This window comes from Musca vetustissima, unplaced genomic scaffold (assembly GCF_032173495.1).
Source record: "Musca vetustissima isolate MV318-11 ecotype Yass unplaced genomic scaffold, APGP_CSIRO_Mvet_v1 utg28967, whole genome shotgun sequence".
NCBI lineage: Eukaryota > Metazoa > Arthropoda > Insecta > Diptera > Muscidae > Musca > Musca vetustissima.
The window spans coordinates 1,014,111-1,037,388 of NW_026881305.1; the positions used below are offsets into that span (position 1 = coordinate 1,014,111).

The window sequence follows — 23,278 nt, forward strand, 5'->3', positions numbered from 1 at the left end:
TCCGATTTTCGCTATTTTAAGGGATTTTGGACACATTTTTCAACCGATTTGGCTGTAACTTGATATTTTGGGTTCTCATCAGCTATAACATATGCTTACCAAAATTTATCAAAATCGGTCCATTATTTGGTATAGCCTCCATATAGCTGTATCCACCGTTTTCGATATTTTGAGGTTTTTGGATACGTTTTTCAATCAGATTGGCTGTAATTTGATATTTTAGGTTCTCATTGGGTGGTAAAACATCCTACCAAAAATTATCATTATCGATCCACTCTTTAGTATGGCCTCAATATAACGGAACCCTCTGATTTTCGATATTTTCAGGGTTTAGGTCAAGTTTTTCAACCGAATTGGCTGTAATTTAAAATTTTAGGTTCTCTCTATGTGTAAAATCTTCCTACGAAAAAATATCGATATCGGTCCACTTTTAAGTATAGCTTCCATAAAGCGGAACTCCCGATTTTCGACATTTTGAGGGCTTTTAACACCTTTTTCAACCGATTTGGCTATAACTTAATATTTTGTGTTCTCATCAGCTACAACATATGCTTACCAAAAATTTTTAATATCGGTCCATTATTTGGTATAGTCTCCATATAGCGGAACCCTACGATTTTCGATATTTTGAGGATTTTGAATACATTCTTCAACCAAATAGGCTGTAATTTGATATTTTTGGTTCTCATTGGGTGACAAAACATCCTACCAAAAATTATCATTATCGGTCCACTCTATAGCATGGCCTCAATATAAAGGAACCCTCCGAATTCCGATATTTGGAGGATTTTGTGACACATTTTTCAACCGATTTGCCTGTAATTTAAAATTTAGGTTCTCGACAGGTATAACATATTCTTACCAAAATTTATCAAAATCGGTCCATTGTTTGGTATAGTCCCCATATAGCTGTATCCACCGATTTCCGATATTTGGAGGATTTTGGTCACAATTTTCCACCGATTTGGCAGTAATTTGATATTTCGAGTTCTCATCAGCTATAAAATATTCATAACAAAATTTATCGAGATCGGTTCATTGTTTGGTATAGCCTCCATATAGCGGAATCCGTCGAATTTCCAAATTTTGGGGATTTTGTACACTCTTTTCAACCGAATTGGCTGTAATTTGATCTTTTGGCTTGTCTTCAGGTGTATGGAGGCTATAGCAAAAATTATCAATATAGGTCCACGTTTTTGCTAAAGTACCCATATAGCAGTATCCGCCGATTTTCGTAATTCTCAGGGTTTTTGGACCTATTATGAACCGAATTGTTTTCGAATTTGATATTTTAATTATTTTAGGTATAGATTTTCATTACCAACAAAAATTATAAATATCAGCCCACCATATTTTTGCCATAGCCCCCACATATAAAACTCCAGTCCGTTTATAGGTATTTTGGCCTAGGCGCATTTTCCAAGCGAAGTGAATATATGACAGGTCTTTCTCGATATTTTTAACGCATTAGTATTTCGTATTCTCTTGGCAGCAATTGACCATTGCATAGGCCCATATCATATCAAAGGCCATATTCGATTTTGGGTGTTCCAAATGTCCAGTGGACATTCCACCATGAGATGGACAATGTCGGTCGGTATAGAAAGGTCGACCCTTCCGAATTTCACGTCGTTTAATTTTTACTTATTTTTTTCATTTTTAGCTACCTATTTAAAGATATTCTATCACCTGCATTTTTTTAATCTAAATTTTCCCCTCCAATGGAGATAATCCATATCATCTTTACAACCGAAATTCTCTTGTTATTCATCACCGCTTCTAGACGTGTCGTCTTGTCTAATTAATTTGACTACTTGATTTCCCATTTCCATTTCTTATCTGTAGAATTTTCTGCAAGAACAAAAAAAAATCGTCTCTCTTCTCCTCATCAGCAACAACAACACAAACATGAACATGCATGCCATTTGTGAATGAAATTTGTACGTTTTCCCCGCGATTCTAGATCGGCAAACATTTTGCCACCAACTGGTAAGGGGAATTTAGAAAAACAGACTGACTGGTAGACATACTGACAGACAGTCAGTCGGTCAGGCAGATAGACAGCTTTTATGGCATTTATCTTTTAATGTTTTTCTTTTGTTGTTGTTGTTGGTTTTTGTTTTTTGTTTATTTGTGTGTTGTTGTAAAGAACATTCTTGTTGTTTGCCACAGACAATTGTTTGGCAAATATTTGGTTTATGGTCAAAATAAATTATTGGGTGGGGTAGGTTATGGCGGGGTGGAGTGGAAGAACCGTACGCATTATGAGTGGAAAATCGATTTGAATTTACTGTCACACAATGGAAGATTCTCCGTGATTGGGGAAAAAGAAGAGAAATATCATCAAATTGTTTTTATTGTTCATCTCAAATAATTTTGTGGAACTTTCGCTTTGTTATTGGAACGAGGGTAGGACAAAAAAATGTGGAAATATTTTTTATAATTTTTTTAATAACATTTCGTTTACATATATATGAAAAATAGTTAATTTAATTAATTAATGGACAATTATTTATATTATTCTGCTTCCTTTGAAAAAGCTGGTGGTATTCTTCTTCATATAGGAGAGCTGAAGGTATTCTTCCTCCTATAGCAGAACTGCAGGTATTCTTCTTCGTGTGGAAGAGCTGCAGGTATTCCTCTTCCTGTGGAAGAGCTGCAGGAGTCTTCTTCCTGTGGAAGAGCTGCAAGTTTTCTTCTTCCTATCGAAGAGCTGGTGGTATTCTTCTTCCTATAGGAGAGCTGCAGGTAATTTTCTTCCTATAGGGAACTTCGAGGTATTCTTCTTCCTATGAAAGAGCTGCAGGTATTATTTTTGTTTTGAAGGAGCTGGAGGTATTCTTCTTCCTATAGCAGAGCTGCAGGTATTCTTCTTCTTGTGAAAGAGCAGTTGGTATTCTTCTTCTTGTGGAAGAGCTGCAGCTATTCTTCTTCCCATGGAAGAGCTGGAGGTATTCTTCTTCCCATAGAAGAGCTGCAGGTATTCTTCTTCGTGTGGAAAAGCTGCAGGTATTCCTCTTCCTGTGGAAGAGCTGCAGGTATTCCTCTTCCTGTGGAAGAGCTGCAGGAGTCTTCTTCCTGTGGAAGAGCTGCAGCTATTCTTCTTCCTATGGAAGAGCTGCAGGTATTCTTCTTCCTATAGAAGAGCTGCATGTAATTTTCTTCCTATAGGAAAGCTGGGGGTATTTTTCTTCCTATAGGAGAGCTGGAGGTTCCTTCTTCCTAGAGGAGAACAATAGGTATCTCCCTGTGGAAGAACTGCAGCTATTCTTCTTCCTGTGGAAGAGTTGCAGATATGCCGATTCAAAAGTGATCAGAATTTCAAATACACATTTCTGGCAAATACCACACATAAGTACACATTTTCAAAACGACCTCCATATATCAATCGTATTTCTAATTTTACAAAATTTCGTACCAGTTAATAACAAATTTGAGGTTTCCAGATCCGTTCCGTTCACCCAAATTGTAACAAATTTAGTGCCATTTAGTACTATTCGTATACATAAATTCGATTTTCCAAAGCTGTTTCCATAGCGCAATCCTAAACTTCAACAGTAACCTAAATTCCAAATTTATAGATTCCAGCCCTATCCATTCACCGAAAATCCAAATTGTACCAAATTTAGTACCATTTAGTACTTTTAATAGTCTTAAATAAGAATTTCTAAAATGGAACATCTGCATCTTTCTAACTTTCTATTCTTTCCGTTTGTCGAACCTTAATCCGGGGTCACTGACCTTTAATCAATGACCCTTAATCCGGAATAAACCTTAATCCGGGGTCAATGACACTTAATCCGGATTAAACCTTAATCCGGGGTCAATGACCCTTAATCCGTATCAAGCCTTAATCGGGGGTAAATGACCTTTAATCCGGGGTCAATGACCCTAAATCCGGGGCTAAGCCTTAATCCGGATTAAGGCCTGGATTATGGCTTAATCCGGATTAGTCATCATTGACCCCGGATTAAGGCTTAATCCGGATTAGTCATCATTGACCCCGGATTAAGGCTTAATCCGGATTAAAGGTCATTGACCCCGGATTAAGGCTTAATCCGGATTAGAGGTCATTGACGCCGGATTAAATGTCATTGACCCCGGATTAAGGGTCATTGACCCTGGATTAAGGTTAGACAAACGGGAAGAGGTAGAATTCTGAAATTTGGAATGTGGTTCACTGATGGAAAGTTAGAAATATGTACATGTTCCATTTTAGGAATTCGTACTTATGTGTATGAAAAGTGGTAAATGGTACTAAATTTGGTGCTATTTTTATTAATTTTGGCGTATAGGAACTTGGATTATTATAGGAGTACAGGATTGAGGTAGCTTTAAAAAATCATTTCTATGTGTACGAAAAGTACTAAATTTGGTACAAATTGGATTAAGGTGAACAGATAGAGGTGGAGTCTTGAAATAGGGAATTAAAATGACTGTTAGAGTGTAGGATAAAGGAAGTTAGGGAAATGCGTACTTATGGGTACGAAAAGTACTAATAAAATTAGTACAATTTGGATTTTGGGTGAACGGATGGAGCTGAAAACCTGAAATTTGAAATAAAGACTATCGTTGGGGTAGGGATACGTAGTCGAGCGCAAAAGTTGACTTTTAGACTTTTCGATTTTTGCCTCTGACAAAAAAGTCGATTTTTAGACTTTTCGATTTTTGGCTTTGACTAAAAAGTCGACTTTTCGATCTTTCGATTTTGTCAAAAATATTCAAAATCGATTTTTATATGAATTATTGTTAACCGATAATGTAAAGTTCCGGAAAGTAAAATTTTTGGGCAATTTGAGCTTTGTGATAAAAAAAACCAAGTATTTATGAAGAAAATCGAAAGTCGATCTGGAAAAGTCGACTTTACGATTTCCTCATAGATCAAAAGTCGACTTCGACTTTTAGACTTTTCAATATAAAAAGTCGATTAATCGATTAGTCGAAAGGCGATTTACTTATCCCTACGTTGGGGATTGAGCTATAGGGGCAGCATTGTGAATTCGTATTTATGTGTACGAAAACTACTAAATGGTACTAGATTTGGTACAACTTGGTTTTGGGAGAACGGAGAGACCTGGAAACCTAAAATTTGGATATTGGTTACTGTTGAAGTGTAAAAATTTAGTGATATTAGAAATACGATTGATATATTTGGAGGTAGTCTTGAAAATGTGTACATATGTGTTCGAAACGTGTTGAATGGAACTAAATGTGAACCTGTGGGTATTTGGAAAAAATGTATATGTAATTGAAATTCTAATCACTTTTGAATCTGTATAATAAAAAAGAAGGAGATTTCAGAAATGGTAATAAATGATATAACGCGTAGCAATAGAAGTGGAATTCGGAATTATAGTACAACATTTTATACAGTATTCAGGATTTCCTTATAAAATATTTTTTATTCCCTTTCCGCATACAAAGTAGGGGGCACTCGCTAGTATATATTATATTTGATAATCATTAGTCTCGTTTGCCCAACACCCACCCATCTACTATAAGAGAATAAAACAAAAAATCCCCGTTATTATAAAATTTTATGACATATGTACGTATATACAAACAAATGACGCTTTCATGTTTGTGTACTGAATGTGGAGTAATTAAAAAAATATTGTTGATAATTTTTGAATATTTGTTTGTCATGGTAATCCCCTTCCTAGAATTGCATTCTATTTAATAAATAAAAAATTCAAAATAACAAAAATTAATTCCAAAAAAATAAGAATAAATACAAGGCAATAAACGTAAAACCGGTCCCCAAAATAACGGGAACAGTAAACAAATTCCAAAATAATTTCCCAAACCGAATAACCCTCCCCTTTGCAGTTTAATTATCTATTTTTAAAATAAATAAATAATTAACACACAATTAAAATTGTTGTATTACACGCATTGTTAATAGCGACATGTGTTTTGTGGGCCTTCTTTGTAATTTTGAAATTTACAAAACATTTCATGTGTCAGGTGGTGGTGATATGTTTAAGCAGTTGCAATCATCCGCCGATGCACATCAGCAGCGGTGTCTGGTGTGGTGCATGATGCATTAAAGCATTTAATACAATACTGTTGGCGCATGTTGTGAATTATGTGAATTTGATTTGAAACCTGTTGAGTATGATTTCAATTATAAATCATATTTATAGATAATAAAAAAGAATCCCCGCACCCTTTTCTAAGGACTGTCATGATTTTGGTGTAATAAAAATTGATTTGAAATGGGATGGGGTTTAATCATTCAAATATCGTATAAACTTTTTAAAGTTTAAAAGCACATTTCAAAATTAAAATGTTTAATCTCTTTCTTGAACCGGTTTTTCGGTTTTTGAAAACCGGTTAACCGGTTTTTTTGAACCGGTTACTCAGACTTTTTTGTTGTAATTCGTTATAACAACCATATTTATGTATTTAAAAAACCAATTATTTTCATTTTAAGAATGGATTATTCGGTTTTGTAAACGGTTACTCGCCCCCTTTATGTCGGAATATTTGTAATACACATGAACTTAATAAAAAACAACCGCCTCAAAAGGTAATACGTTTTATTCAAAACCAGCTTTGCACGCCATTATTCAGTTTATGTTAACCCGGATAATTAGGTTTTGAAGGTGGTTAGTCGGTGTTTTTGTTGGGCAGTTTTATAAAAGTAAATCAAAAATAAATGAATACAAAATATTGATTTTAAATTCGGTTCATAGGTTTTTTTTTTTTTTGATCAGATTACTCGGATTTTTATGAACAAATATTCTGTATTGTAACTGGTTACTCGGTGTTTTTAAATCGGTTACTCATCGTCTTCCACGGTTATTGGCTTCAAAATAATCTAATCGGTGTACAAATAGGCTTATAAAGCCAACATTTTAATTTTCGGAACCAATTACTTGCTTTGAGAACCGGTTACTCATTGTAAAATATCGGGTTTATCAATGTTATTATCAAAATATTTAGTTATTTTCAAATTTTTTTGTAGAACATGGTATGATCGCTCTACCTCGCTGTTGTATTGGGATTTTTAGAATTTTTGAATCCAATTACTTGCTCTGGAAACCGGTTACTCATTATAAAATGTCGTGTTTCTTTAGATTATTATTATAATTTTGGTTATTTTCAAATTGCTATGTAATATAATGTACGACTTCGCATCTTCGCATTTATACTTGAATTTTTAAAACCTATTGTTTTGTATTGAGTATGGTTACTTTTTTTGACACCGATTACTCGTTGTTTTTACTGCTAACGCATACTAAAATATATTTTTTATATATTATAGACATAATGAAGATTAAATTTGTATTTTTCTTAATCAATTTTTTGTGTTTTCCGAATGGTTACTCGGAGTTCTTAAACCGATTACTCATCGTTTTCAACCGGTTATTAACTTTAAAATAACCTTATTTATATTTTAATGATGCGATGTACTCAAAAAATAATTTTTTTTGTATCGGGTACTTTTTTTGGTACCGGTTACTTGCTTTTTCTACCGATTAATCATTGGTGTTCTCCGGTTATTCACACAAAAAATGTGTTAAATACATATTTATGATTTTATGAACAAAAATATGCAATTTTTATAATAAATTGTTCTTTATTAAGAACGGTTACTCGGTGTTCTTAAACCGATTACTTATCGTTTTCAACCGGTTATTGGCATCAAATATCAGATAAATGTATAAATGAAATTATAAAGCCAAAATATGAATTTTTGGAACCGATTACTTGCTTTAGAAACCGGTTACTCATTACTAATTACCGAGTTTCTTTAACATTTTTTGCAGAATTTTAATTTTTTCTTTAATATCTATTTATTGTATTGTTACACCAATCCCCTATGACTTCGCATGTTGGCAATTAATTTCGCTTTTTTCCAATGTGAATAAATATTTGCGATATGGATTTTCTGAAATGCAATAGAAATATTCTACGATAATATGTTTATAAACAAACATTTTCAAGAAAATATCATAAAAACTGACTAATCATTGTCTCTGTCTTATCTCTCCCAAAAAAATAAAAAATGAAAATCATTAAAAGTAGCCGAAAATTGTGTTTGGCCATAAAATCCACATAAATACCAGAAAAAAATTTGTTTATCTTCTAAACACACCTTTGCTAGATAACTTTTTTAAAAATACATAAATAGTAAAGATTTTGGGTACACTTATGGTAAAATAAACTTTTAGTTGGCTTTTTTGAGTGCCCGCAGAGTGAAATGTTTTCTCCAAAATCGTGTTGGGTCCTGGCCCTTGTGGCGGTAGTAGCGATTGAAATTTGTTACGGTGTCTATGTACCCGATGAGCAATGGAATAATTATAAGGTGAGAGGCGGAAAATATTGAATACATATTGTGAAAAATCGTGATTGGAAACTATTTTGAAATAAATAAAAAAATAATTCACAAGAAACAAAGAAAAAAATTGTATATATAAAATATTATCAGTATTGGAAGTGATATTAGAGTGTTATATATAGTAACTACCGATTTACTTACTTCGGAGAGTTATGCTGAAATTTTGTGTAGAATAATTTCTCCCTCAACACAAATCCTCTGAACTAAAGTATTGTGGCTCAAATCGGCACCGATTCGAAAAACGACAAAAACTAACCCAAAAATAGTGTATTGGTATACCCAAACCTGAATAAGATATTTTCAAGATATTATTTTCAGGATAAATTCTACAACTACAGGTTATAAGTGTTCGGCGACCCTTAGTGAAATTTTGTGGAGAATATTTTTCTCATCGACATCAACTCTCTAAATCGAAGTATTCCCGAAAAAATGGACCAAATTGTGGAAGAACCTTAAAAAATTACACAAAAATAACACTTTAGTTTTAATTGTGTCATTATAGGGTTCTATTATGGAGCTACATATTTCTGATGTTCGGTGACCCTTAGTGAAATTTTGTGTAGAATATTTCTTTCATTAACAACAATCCCCTAAACATACGTATTCTGTTAGAAATTGCCCAAAATTGGAATACCTTCCAAAATACCCAAAAAATACACTTTTCAAAATTTCTTCTGATTTTTTTCAAGTTAAATTCTGCACCTATCGATTCCATTTGTTCGGTGACCCTTAATGAAATTTTCTATAGAATATTTCTGCCATTGATATCAATCTTCTAAAATGAGACGTTATGGGATAAATTGTCCAAATTGGGAAATAACCTACAAAAAATACCCATAAATCATTACATTTATTTTATATCCGAATTGGTTGTAATATTCGAAGGTTATATTCTGCACCTATCGATTTCGTTTGTTCGGTGACCCTTAGTGTAGTTTTCTGTAGAATATTTCAACCGTTGACATCAAACCTCTAAAATAATGTATTCTGGGAATTTTTTTCAAAATTATACAACAACCTTAAAAACGCCCAAAATCATGAATTTTGTTTTATAACCAATTTTGTAGTTATATTTGAAGGTTATATTCTGCACCCACCGAATCCGTTTGTTCGTCGTACCTTAGTGAAATTTTCTGTAGAATATTTCTACAATTGACATCAACTCTCTAAAATGTGGCGTTCTGGGATAAATTGTCCAAATTGGGAAATAACTTACAAAAAATGCCCAAAAATCATCAATTTTATTTTATATCCGAATCGATTGTAATATTTAAAGGTTATATTCTGCACCTATCGATTTCGTTTGTTCGGCGACCCTTAGTGAAATTTTCTGTAGAATATTTCAATCATTGACATCAAACCTCTAAAATAATGATTTCTGGGAAAAATTTGTCAAATTATTGAAATAACCTTAAAAACGACCAAAAAAGCATCATTTTTGGTTAATAACCAAATTTGTTGTTCAAATTTGAAGGTTAAACCGTACACCTTTGGAATCGGTTTTTTGATGACATATAGTACAATTTTGTGAGGAATATTTCTATCATTAGTAACATTGCTGTAAAATAGGGTTCTGTAGGCCAAATTTGTACTTCTTTGAAGAAAACAGTATGAAATCGACCAAAAAATCATTTTATTTTTTATTTGACCAATTTTTTATAATTTTTTAAACGTTAATTATTATATATACCGATTTTATATGTTCGGTGACTTCTAATGAAATTTTGTGTAGATTATTTTTCCTATTGATACCTACTTCCAAAAATGAAGTTTTCTCTGAATTAATGGTTCAAATTTGTAACACCTTCGAATTTGACCAAAAAATGATTTTTGTTGGTTTATTTACCCAAAATTGATAGCGATTTTGGAATGGTTAATATTGGACCTACAGAGTTCTTTATTTTCGTGATATATAGTGAAATTTGGAGTACAATATTTTTTCCATTGACATCTACCCCAAAAAATTAAGTTTTCTGGATTTAAATGGTCGAAATTGGTAACACCTTCGAATTTGACCCAAGAAAGATTTTTTGTTTATTTATCCAAATTTGATAGTGATATTTGAATGGTAAATATCGGACCTACAGACTTCTTTATTTCCGTGACCTAGAATGAAATTTGGTGTAGAATAATTTTTCCATTGACATCTACCTTGAAAAATGAGGTTTTGTGGATTTAAATGGTCAAAATTGGTATCGCCTTCGAATTTGACCCTAAAACGATTTTTTGTTTATTTACCCAAATTTGATAGCTATATTGGAATGGTAAATATTGGTCCTACCGACTTCTTTATTTTCCTGCCTTATAGTAAAATTTGATGATGAATATTTTTTCCATTGACATCACCCCCCTAGAATTACTTCTTTTGGTATAAATCGACCAAAATTAGAAATGCCTTTGAAATTGACAAAATCCATATTTTTTGCTCATATGCCCAAATTTGTATGCATTTTTTGAATGGTAAATATTACAACTACAGACTTCATTATTTCAGAGACTTATTGTCAAATTTGATGAAGAATATTTTCTCCTTTGAAATTTTTTAGCTAAAACGTAGAGATCACTATAAAAAATAATTTTTTAAAAAATATCCCCAAAAACACCCAAAAATTCCCCACACATTGTTTTCCCATAATAATCCCAATTGTTATTGTTTTCTTTCTCTCTCCCTCCCTCTCCCTCTTTTCAGATCAAATTCAACAAATCCTATCCGAACGCCGCAACCGAGAGTAATGCCCGTTTTTATTATGCCTACAATGTGGAATGGATGGCCCAACACAATAGCCAATATGAACGGGGACAAAAGACTTTCAAATTGGCCGAAAATCAATTTACCGATATGCGATTGATACACTTCAATGCCATGTTCCCAGTGGCAACACCACCCACAATTTCAAATGCCTCACCACCACCCCAAATACCAAATATCATACCTCCCACCTATGACATTTCGAAAAATTTCGGTTACACCATTCAAATTGAAGATCAAGGTATGGCCTGTAATAGTGGTTGGTCATATTCCGCTGTCAAATCAATTGAAATCTTCAATGCCATTCAAACGGGAAATTTCACTCCTGCCTCCCTGTCCGCTCAACAATTGATTGATTGTGCTGGCCAAACCACAGCCTGTACCAATCAGGTGCCTCAGACGGTGTTCGATTATTTATCCAAGTACGAAATGCCCTTGATGCCGGAGTCGGAATACCCAAATGATATCAATCAAACGGAGGCTGGCATGTGTTTGGTACGTGGCAACACTGGCGTGAAATTATCACAATATTCTGTCGTCACCGATAATGATGATGAATCATTGAGGAAATATATTGGTTCAGGATTTCCAGTCATTGTGGAAATAAATCCCACCTCATTTGAATTTATGCATTATTCGGAGGGTATCTATGAACCGCCAACTACCGCCACTAGAGGTTCACATTTTATGACTGTCATTGGTTATGAAAGAGATGCGGTGACAGGATTGGATTATTGGTTATTGTTGAACTCCTTTGGCAAGACATGGGGTGAAAGGGGTTTTGTTAGGCTGCTAAGAAATACGAATGTCAAATTGGCCAAAAATGCCATATTCCCAAGTGTTTTGGGTTAAAAAATAAATAAAACAGAAAAAAATTAATTTAAATTAATTGTGCAAATAAAAATTATTTTAATTACTTCAATAAATATTTAAAAAAATTCAAAAAATTTTTCACCCTAACTAGACAAAATAAACTCGACCCACAAATTAAGATCACTGTATTAAAAGTGAAATTTCGTAGGTATATATTCAATAAACTTAAAAATTTTGTTCGGCAGCCTATATTAAAATTCGATTAATTACATTTTGTCCATTGACACCCGATCTGAAAAATGAATCGTTGTTGGAAAATTAGCCCCGATTTAAAAACAATCGGGAAAAATTCTCAAAAATATCACTTTTTTGCATATCGAAATCGTTTTTGATATTTCAAGTTTATATTCTGCTGCTATATGTTCCGAATGTTCAGCGACCCCTAGTGAAATTCTCTGTAGATTATTTTTTCCATTGATATCGAAACTCTAAAATAAAGCATTCTGTCATAAATTGTCCAAATTTTGAAACAACTTACGGAAATGCCCAAAAACATCAATTTTTTAAATATCCAAATTGTTTGTGGTATTTAAAGGTTATATTCTGCAGCTACATATTCCGAATGTTTGGCGACCCCTAGTGAAATTTTCTGTAGAATATTTTCTCCATTGGTTCCAAATCTCTAACATTAAGTTTTCAGGAATAAATTGCCCAAATTTTGAAACAACTTACGAAAATATCCAAAAATGTAACTTTGTTCCTTATTGAAAGTATTTGTAAGTTTTCAAAATTATATTCTGCAGTTACACGTTCCGAATGTTTGGCGACCCCTAGTGAAATTTTCTGTAGAATATTTTTTTCATTCACATCAATCCTCTAAAATAATAAATTCCGGCGGAATTTACCCAAATTTTAAAATAACGTACAAAAATATCCATATTGCTTTGTATCCAAATTGTTTGTGATATTTAAAGGTTAAATTCTGCAGCTACATATTTCGAATGTTCAGCGACACCTAGTGAAATTTTCTGTAGAATATTTTCTCCATTGGTTCCAAAGCTCTAAAATTAAGTTTTCCGGAATATATTGCCCAAATTTTGAAACAACTTACGAAAATATCCAAAAATGTAACTTTGTTCCTTATTGAAATTATTTGTAAGTTTTCAAAATTATATTCTGCAGTTACACGTTCCGAATGTTCAGCGACCCCTAGTGAAATTTTCTGTAGAATATTTTTTTCATTCACATCAATCCTCTAAAATAATAAATTCCGGCGGAATTTACCCAAATTTTAAAATAACGTACAAAAATATCCATATTGCTTTGTATCCAAATTGTTTGTGATATTTAAAGGTTAAATTCTGCAGCTACATATTTCGAATGTTCAGCGACACCTAGTGAAATTTTCTGTAGAATATTTTCTCTATTGGTTCCAAAGCTCTAAAATTAAGTTTTCCGGAATAAATTACCCAAATGTTGAAAAAACTTACGAAAATATCCAAAAATGTAACTTTTTTCCTTATTGAAATTATTTGTAAGTTTTCAAAATTATATTCTGCAGTTACACGTTCCGAATGTTCAGCGACCCCTAGTGAAATTTTCTATACAATATGATTTTCATTGACATCAATCCTCTAAAATAAACAATTCCGGCGGAATTTACCCAAATTGTAAAATAACCTACAAAAACAACCAAACATATCCATATTGCTTTATATTCAAATTATTTGTGATATTTATAGGTTATACTATGCAGCTACATATTCCGAATGTTTGGCGATCTCTAGTGGAATTTTCTCTACAATATTTTCTCCTCTAACATCAAAACTCTAAAATAACGGATTCCGGGAAAAATGCTCCAAATTGAGAAATAACTTACGAAAAATGCCCAAAAATATTACTTTTTTTTGCATACCCAAATTGTTTGTCTTATTTAACGGTTATATTCAGGAGTTCCACGTTCCACGATTTCAGCGACCCCTAGTGAAATTTTCTACATAATATTTTCTCTATTGGTTCCAATGCTCTAAAATATGTATTTCGGAATAAATTACCCAAATTTTGAAACATCTTACGGAAATACCCAAAAATGACACTTTACTTTTATACCCAATTACATTGAGTTATTTCAAGGTTAATTATTTCTATTTCCGATTCCACTTGTTCAGCAGCCTATACTGAAATTTTCCGTAGAATATTTTCTCCATTGATATCAATCCTCCAAATAAACGTATTCTGGGGTAAATTGTTAAATTTTGAGAACAAAGTACAAAAATGACGAAAAAATATTTCTTTAGTTTTAAATCCAAATTGTTTGTAATATTTCATCGTTAAATATTGTACCCACAGACTCCGTATATTTGGCGACCCGCAATGAAATATTCTGTAGAATATTTCCTACATTCACATCAACCCTCAAAAATAACGTTTTGTTGTATAAATGGTCTGAATTGGGATATAACCTATAAAAATGTCCAAAAAGCATCACTTTTGTTTTATATCCAAATTGGTTGTAGTATTTCAAGTTTAAATACTGTACACACAAATGTCATGTGTTCGGCGACCCTTAGTAAAATTTTCTGCAGAATATTTTCTCTATTGATATCAAGCCTCTAAATCGAAGTATTCTGGGATAAATTGGCCATATTGGAAAAAAACTTATAAAAATACCAAAAATTATCACTTTTTTATTATATCAAAATTGGTTGCTATATTTCATGTTTATGTACTGTATCTACAGAATTCCTTTGTTCGGTGATTTTTAGTAGAATTTTCTGTAGAATATTTCCTCAATTGACTTCAAGCCTCTAAAATGAAGTTTTCTGGAATAAATTGTAAAAATTTGGAAACAACATTCAAAAAATTTCTAAAACGCTCACTTTAATTTTTTGTAATAAAATTGGTTGTAATTGTTCAAGCTTATATATCGATTCCGTTTGTTCGGTTTCCCTTAGTGAAATTTAATGTAGAATATTTTCTTCATTGACATCATACCTCTAAGATGAAGTATTCTGGGATAAATTGTCGGAATTAAAAACTGACCTATAAAAATGCCCAAAAACATAACTTTTGTTTCATACCGAAAATTCTTGTGTTATTTCATGTTTATGTACTGTATCTACAGAATTCGTTCGTTCGGTGATCCTTAGTAGAATTTTCTGTAGAATATTTCCTCCATTGACATCAATCCCCTAAAATGTGGTATTTTGGGATAATTTGTGGAAATTGGAAATTGTTTCGTTTCATACCCAATATTGTTGTGTTATTTCAAGTTAATGTACTGTACCTACGGAATTCCTTTGTTCGGTAAACCACAGTAAAATTTTCTGCAGAATAGTTTCTCCATTGATATCAAACCTCTAAGATGAAGTATTCTGGGATAAATTGTCGGAATTATAAAAATAACCTACAAAAATGCCAAAAAAGCATCACGTTTGTTTCATACCCAAATTTATTGGGTAATTTCATGTTTATGTACTGTACCTACAGAATTCGTTTGTTCGGTGGCCCGTAGTGAAAATTTCTGCAGAATATTTTCTACATTGACATCAAACCTCTAAGATGAAGTATTCTGGGATAAATTGTCGGAATTAGAAAATAACCTACGAAATGCCAAAAAAGCATCACTTTGTTTCATAACCAAATTTATTGGGTTATTTCATGTTTATGTACTGTACCTACAAAATTCGTTTACTCGGTGACCCGTAGTGAAATTTTCTGTAGAATATTTTCTATCTTTACACCAAAGCTCTAAAATGACGTATTCTGGGATAAATGGTCCAAATTGAAAAATAACCTACCAAAATACCCAAGAAACATCATTTTAATTTAAAATCCAAATTGATTGTAATTTTGCATGGTTATATACCGCACATACGAATTATGTTTGTTTGGTGGCCCCTAGTCAAATTTTCTGCAGAATATTTTCTACATTGACATCAAACCTCTATGATGAAGATTTCTGAAATAAGTTGTACAAATTAGGAAACAACCTTAAAAAAATGCCCAAATTATCAATTTTGATTGATATAAATATTGCAATATCAAGGTTATATACCGCACCTATCGAGTCCGATTGTGCAGTGACCCTTATTGAAATTTTGTATAGAATATTTTCTATCTTTACACCAAACCTGTAAAATGAGGTATTCCGGGATAAATGATCTAAATTGGAAAATAGCGTATCAAAGTACCCAAGAAACATAATTTTTATTTAAAATCCAAATTAGAAGCAATATTTCAAGGCTATATACCCAACATACCGATTCTGTATGTTCGCTGACCCTTAGTGAAATTGTCAGCAGAATATTTTCAATCATTACACCAAACCTCTTAAATGAAGTATTCTAGGATAAATTGTCGAAATTGGAAACCGACCTTCAAAAAAGCCCAAAAAGCATCACGTTTGTTTTATATTCAAATGTTTTGTAATATTTGAAGGTTATATACCGCACCTATTGATTTCATTTGTTCGATGACCCTTAGTGAAATTTTCTGCAGAATATTTACTTCATTGACGTCAAGCCTCTCAAATAAAAAATTCCGGTAGAAATAGCTCAATATTAAAAATAACTTAAAGAAGTCCAAAAATAACACCTTTAATTGAGTTACCAAATATTACGGCGATATTTTAAGGTTATATGCTAGACCTAGCGATTCCGTTTGTCCGGCAACCCTTAGTGAAATTTTTTGCAGAATATTTCCTTCATTGATGTCAAGCCTCTTAAATAAAAAATTAAAATAGAAATAGCTCAAAATTAAAAATAACTTAAAAAAGTCCAAAAATATGACCTTTAATTGAATTAACAAGTATTGCGGCGATATTTTAAGGTTATATACTACACCTAGCGATTCCGTTTGTTCGTCGACCCTTAGTGAAATTTCGTGTAGAATATTTCCGCCATTGACATCAATACTGTAAAATAACTCATTCTGGGAAAAAATTTCCGAATTGAGAAATACCCTAATACTAAAATAATAATAATACTAATACTAAAATGTTAAAATATATTAATTCAAAAATTTTACAATTTACACAGCCCCTCTCCACAACTATCGTTAATTGGGCACGGTATAATTTTATTTACTTTTGAAATCGCACCTTTTTCTTTCACTGACTCTGCAGTCAAACGAAGAATTTCCATTTCTATCAATAAACGCAAAATAAGAAAAGAAAGTGTTAGAAGAAACTCTTCTTGAACAAATATTTACCCTACAAATGTAGGCGATGGGTTACAGATGCTGATCCGCACTTGTTGTTAACTAGTTAGCAACACACGTATGCATGCACTAAATTTTTGAGCAGATGGTAGATAGGTGGAGGTAATATGCGACAATTTGTAATAGAAAAAAACCGGTAAAATTAAAAAAAGGGTCGACTTTTTTCTCAAAATATTTGTCTAATTTTATTCTCCGTAAAAAAATTTGTCAATTTTTTTTCCTCCCAAAAAATTGGTCCAAATTTTTTCTCAAAAAAAAAATGGTAAATTTTTTTCTCAAAAAAATTGGTCAAATTTGTTTCTCAAAAAAATTGGTCAAATTTGTTTCTCAAAAAAAAAAAATTTGGTAAATTTTTTTCTCAAAAAAATTGGTCAAATTTTTTTCTCAAAAAAATTGGTCAATTTTTTTTCTCAAAAATGTTGGTCAAATTTTTTTTTATTCAAAAAAATTGGTCAAATTTTTTTATTCAAAAACAAATTCCGCATTTTTCCAAAAAAATTTGATCGAATTTTTCTCCATAAAAAATTGGTCAAATTTGTATCCCAAAAAATATTTTTTCCAAAAAAAATTGATCGAATTTTTTCTCCATAAAAAATTGGTCAAATTTTGTTTTTTTCCAAAAAATTTGATTGGATTTTTTTCAAAAAAATTGGTCGAATTTTTTTCCAAAAAAAAAAAAAAAAATGGCCAAATTTTTTTTCTTTAAAAATGTAGTCAAATTTTTTTATTCAAAAACAAATTCCGCATCGCATCTCAAAAAATTGTTGAATTTTTTTCTCCGTAAAAAAATTGGTCGATTAGATAGGTGGAGGTAATATACGGCAATTTTAATTTTTTTCTTCCAAAAAAAAAAATGGTCAAAATTTTGTTTCAAAAAAATTGGTCGAATTTTTTCTTTCAAAAAAAATTGGTCGAATTTTTTTTTTCAAAAAAATTGGTTAACATTTTTTCTCTAAAAATTTGGTCAATTTTTTTTTCAAAAAAAAATGGTCAAAATATTTTCTCAAAAAATTGGTCGCATTTTTTTCTTCAAAAAAAAATTGGTCGCATTTTTTTCTTCAAAAAAAAAAATAGGTCTCATTTTTTTCATCAAAAACAAATTCCGCATTGCCTGTGGTAGTGTGTCTGTATGTCTATTGGTTATAACAAGGTGATAAATATTTCCGATCGCAACGATGCACAGTTGGTTGAAGATGCCTCCCTCCCTTTCCCTCTCTCACTCTCTATCCAACCAGGCAATGGCTGCGAGATAATCTAAAATGGGTTAGTTTATTAAATAAATAGAAAAACCATAGTGAAATTTATTAACAATTTTACCCAGAGTATAAAAGTTCTTTGATTGCGGAGATCATTGATTAGTCGTAATCAAACCATATTCAAGAGAAAATGAATAGCATTTTGGGTCTGACAGTTGTCATCTTGGTATTGGCCACTTTGAATGGTACGCGGGCCATTAATCATGTACCGGCACAGGAGTGGACAGATTATAAGGTAAGAAAGGAGAAAAAACATTGGGAAGGAATATTTTAATTTTTGAATCAAAAATTTTATTTCAGGACCTCTTTCAAAAGGAGTATCCCACCGCCGCTGCCGAGGCCTTGGCCCAATATTACTATGCCTACAATAAGCGAATGATCGATAACCACAATAACCTCTTCGAACGTGGTCAGAGAACCTTTAAGCTGAAAATAAATCAATTCACCGATATGCGTTTGATACAATTCAATGCCATGTTCCCCACGGTGACACCACCCACAGTGTCGAATGCCAAACCTGGACCCGATACCATTGAAGCCCCCACCTCGTATAACCCCTCAAAGAATTTCGGTTTTATGTTCAATGTGGAAAATCAGGGCACAAAATGTAACAGCGGTTGGGCCTATGCTGCCGTTAAGGCCATTGAAATTTTGCAGGCCCAACAAGACGGAGATGTCAGTCCCCAACCTCTATCCGCTCAAAATATTCTCGATTGTGCTGGTGGGGCCTGGGGTTGCAGAAGTCAATCACCTCAAACTGCCTTCGATTATTTGACTCAATACGGCATGGATTTACTCACCGAGGGTGAATACCCCAACAATAACAATCAATCTGAACCGGGTATGTGTGTACCACGTGGTACAATGGTCACTAATTTGGCACAATATTCCGTCATTCCCGATGGTGATGATGATGCATTGAGGCGTTATGTGGCCGCCGGGTTCCCTGTTGTGGTCGAATTCAATCCAGCCTCATTTGAATTTATGCATTATGGGGAGGGTATCTACCAACCATCGAATAGCCGTACTCGTGGTTCTCATTTTATGGTTGTAATTGGTTATGACACAGATGTCAATACTGGTGTGGACTATTGGATTCTGCAGAATTCCTTTGATGCCAGCTGGGGTGAACAGGGTATTTTGCGCTTGCGCCGTGATGCCACAATAAAGCTGGCCAAAAATGCCATATTCCCATCGCAATTGGGTCAGGCCCAGGTGGGACAATATTGAAAGTGTAGTTGTAGGTAATGACAAGTTAATTTAAGTACTTTTTCATATTTTTTTATTATGTAGAAATAATATGTATATAACAAATTATTTATTTATTATTATAGAAATAAAAATGGTAAACATTTTTTTCAAAAAAAATTGGTCTAATTTTTCTACCAAAATTTCAGATTTTTTCTGAAAAAAGTCATCGTTTTTCTTCTAAAATTTATCAATTTTTTTCTAAAAAAAAATAGTCGATTTTTTTCTAAAAAAATTCTCAAATTTTCTTATAAAAATATTGTTCGAATTTTTTTTTCTACACTGAAAATTATTTTTCGAATTTTTTTCTATATGAAAAAAATGTTTTACGATTTTCTTTTTTTTTTGAATAATTTATCAATTTTTTTCTATTTTTTTCATTTAAAATTATTCAATTTGTTCATTAATCCTTTTGATTTATTTTCATTTCCAACTGTATCTAAGTATGCGAATCCCCCTTTATGCTAACTGAACACACCTGCAAAACACAATCAATGAGAGTGATCATTATTCTATCTCTCTCTCCCTATTAGTTCATCCCACAACCACCTGTCACTTAACCCCAATGCATACTAAACACATCTCACACAGTCAAATTAGCAACCAACGACTATGGAACCCGGCCACACATTAAACATACCCCATTTACATTTCGAAATAAAACACAAATTGTTTTTTGTGAAAGTTTTAACCTTTTTTTGTTGTTGTTAGTATTTTTCCTTTATTTATTTCTTTTTCTATACGAAAAAAATTGTTGTCGAATTTTTTTCTTTACGAAAAAAAAATTTTGTCGAATTTTTTTCTTTACGAAAAAAAATTTTTGTCGAATTTTTTTCTTTACGAAAAAAAATTTTTGTCGATTTTTTTTTCTTCACGAAAAAAAATTGTTGTCGAATTTTTTTTCTTCACGAAAAAAATTTTTTGTCGATTTGTTTTTCTTTACGAAAAAGAATTCTTGTCGAATTTTTTTTTCTACACGAAAAAGAATTCTTGTCGAATTTTTTTTCTATACGAAAAAGAATTCTTGTCGAATTTTTTTTCTATACGAAAAAGAATTCTTGTCGAATTTTTTTTCTATACGAAAAAGAATTCTTGTCGAATTTTTTTTCTATACGAAAAAGAATTCTTGTCGAATTTTTTTTCTATACGAAAAAGAATTCTTGTCGAATTTTTTTCTATACGAAAAAGAATTCTTGTCGAATTTTTTTTCTATACGAAAAAGAATTCTTGTCGAATTTTTTTTCTATACGAAAAAGAATTCCTGTCGAATTTTTTTTCTATACGAAAAAGAATTCTTGTCGAATTTTTTTTCTATACGAAAAAGAATTCTTGTCGAATTTTTTTTCTATACGAAAAAGAATTCTTGTCGAATTTTTTTTCTATACGAAAAAGAATTCTTGTCGAATTTTTTTTCTATACGAAAAAGAATTCTTGTCGAATTTTTTTTCTATACGAAAAAGAATTCTTGTCGAATTTTTTTTCTATACGAAAAAGAATTCTTGTCGAATTTTTTTCTATACGAAAAAGAATTCTTGTCGAATTTTTTTATATAAGAAAAAGAATTCTTGTCGAATTTTTTTTCTATACGAAAAAGAATTCTTGTCGAATTTTTTTTCTATACGAAAAAGAATTCTTGTCGATTTTTTTTTCTATACGAAAAAAAATATTTTTCGATTTTTTTTTCTATACGAAAAAAAATATTTTTCGATTTCTTCTGAAATATTTATGTTTTTTTTATTAATCCTCTTGAATTATTTTTATTTCCAATTATATCCAAATATGTGAATCCCCCTTTATGCTAACTGAACACAGCTGCAAAACACAATCAATGAGAATGATCTCTCTCTCTCCATATTAGTTCATCCCACAACCACCAACCACCCGTTATAGCAAATGAACCCTGTCACTTAACCCCACTGCTTACTAAACACATCTCACACAGCCAGAGCAGCAACCAAAGACTATGAAACCCGGCCACACATTAAACTTACCCCCATTTACATTTCGAAATAAAACACAATGTGGATTTTTTTTTTTTTTTTTTTTGTTTTTTGTGTGTTGTTTTTGTGAAAGTTTTAACCTTTTTGTTGTTGTTGTTAGTATTTTTCCTTTATTTGATCATTTATTGAGTTCTTCTACAAGCAGAGCTTTACAGACTTACTGACTATGTAATACATAAACAGAAACTGAATGGGGAAAAGTAAAATATTTATATATATATGTGTATGTATGCTGCTTTTCGGGGTTTTCCGCTGTTTGTTTTCAAAATTTTAATATACTTTTTTTTAATTTTAAATTATAATTTTGTTTTTTTTTTTTTAATTTTATTTTTTGTTTGGTTGGTTGTTTGTTTGGTGTCAGAGTTGTATTTCATTATTGTGTGTGTGAGTGTGTGAGGAGTGTGCGGAATGTTTTGGGGTTCCGCCGGTTTGTTTTATTGTGTGTTTTATTGTTGGGTTGCTGATGAACTTAAACGACTGTGGTTTTTTGAGAAGCTTTTCTGTTTGGTTTTTATTTTTTTTTCCTTAATTATTTTTTTCTTTTTTTTAAATTTTAGTGGAGTGTTTTCTGTTTTTCATTTGGAATGTATTTTGTTAAAAACTTATTTAATTGTTTTTTTTTTTCTTGTTTTAAATTAAAAAACGAACAAATTTGTTGGGTTTTTTGTAGCAGTGTTGTTGTTGTTGTTTATTTTTGTATTTTAAGTTTTTGTTTTGTTGGGGAAAGGTTTTTAAAAATAACTGTTTTTTATTTTTTAGCATTTTTTGTTTTTTGATTATTGCGGTTTTTTGGTTAATGTTTTTTTTTTTTGTTTTTTGAAATTTTTTTCGACCAAAAAGTTGATTTTTAAGCAAAGCTCATGATATGGTTTTACGCATTATGTTTTTTGGGGATTTTTCTTTATTATTTTCTTTTTTTTCAACATTATGCGCAAATAGTTTAAATAATGTTTTGTTGTTTTTTTTTTAATTTTTTCCAAGGAGGGGCGGAGTCTATGAAATGATGATTTTTTGTAAGCGTGTCCTGTTACACGTAAATATTTTTTTTTTAATAATGATGTTTTTTCTTGTTTCTTTTTGGGGGGAAAATTGCAATAATAATTTTGGTTTTTCATAATTTTTTTCTTCAACTCATTGCTTTAATAAATTTATTTCAATTTTTTGTTTGTTTTAAATTTGTCATATTATCTAGTTAAAGAAATTGGTTTTCTTTTTTTTTGTATTATATTAATTTATTAAAGTGGTTTTTTATTAAATAGTTTATTTTTATTTTTATTCTGTTATTAAAGAACTCTGTTTTTTTTTACTATCGTTTTAACTTTTATTTTGTTTTGTTTTTTCTTCTTCTTACTTATTATTTATAAATATGAGATTTTTTGTTTGTTCGGCTAGTGTTTAATTTTCTTTTTTTTTGTTAAACATAATTATTTTTTATTTTTATATGTATATACTAAAAATTAAATAGATTATCTACAAGTTAATGAAGTTTGTTGTCATACATATTTTGGATTTCTTTAATTTTATTTTTATTATTTAATTTTTTATTTAAATATATATTTTTTTCTTCTTTCTTTTTTCTAGTTTTGAAATTATTATTCATTATAGTATTTATTTTTAGATTACTTTTATATATTATCAATTTTTT

At 31.3% G+C, this 23,278-nt stretch overlaps 2 protein-coding genes across 2 annotated transcripts; both read left to right on the forward strand.

The window, feature by feature from the left end:
* Positions 1-8,209: 8,209 nt before the first annotated feature.
* On the forward strand, positions 8,210-11,948 carry LOC133327290 (uncharacterized). The gene is made up of 2 exons (XM_061535846.1): positions 8,210-8,314; positions 11,037-11,948. The coding sequence occupies exons 1-2, from the start codon at positions 8,210-8,212 to the stop codon at positions 11,946-11,948; spliced, it is 1,017 nt and encodes a 338-aa protein (XP_061391830.1).
* A 6,567-nt stretch (positions 11,949-18,515) lies between these two features.
* LOC133327291 (uncharacterized) lies at positions 18,516-19,615 on the forward strand. The gene is made up of 2 exons (XM_061535847.1): positions 18,516-18,620; positions 18,686-19,615. Exons 1-2 carry the CDS (start codon positions 18,516-18,518, stop codon positions 19,613-19,615), a joined length of 1,035 nt encoding a protein of 344 aa, XP_061391831.1.
* Positions 19,616-23,278: the final 3,663 nt, after the last annotated feature.

Excerpts from the sequence above, each read along its gene's own strand:
- LOC133327290 (XM_061535846.1), top strand. The coding sequence starts at position 8,210 with ATGTTTTCTCCAAAATCGTGTTGGGTCCTGGCCCTTGTGGCGGTAGTA. Across the intron at positions 8,315-11,036 it reads AGCAATGGAATAATTATAAG|ATCAAATTCAACAAATCCTA; the intron begins GTGAGAGGCGGA and ends CCCTCTTTTCAG.
- LOC133327291 (XM_061535847.1), top strand. The coding sequence starts at position 18,516 with ATGAATAGCATTTTGGGTCTGACAGTTGTCATCTTGGTATTGGCCACT. Across the intron at positions 18,621-18,685 it reads AGGAGTGGACAGATTATAAG|GACCTCTTTCAAAAGGAGTA; the intron begins GTAAGAAAGGAG and ends ATTTTATTTCAG.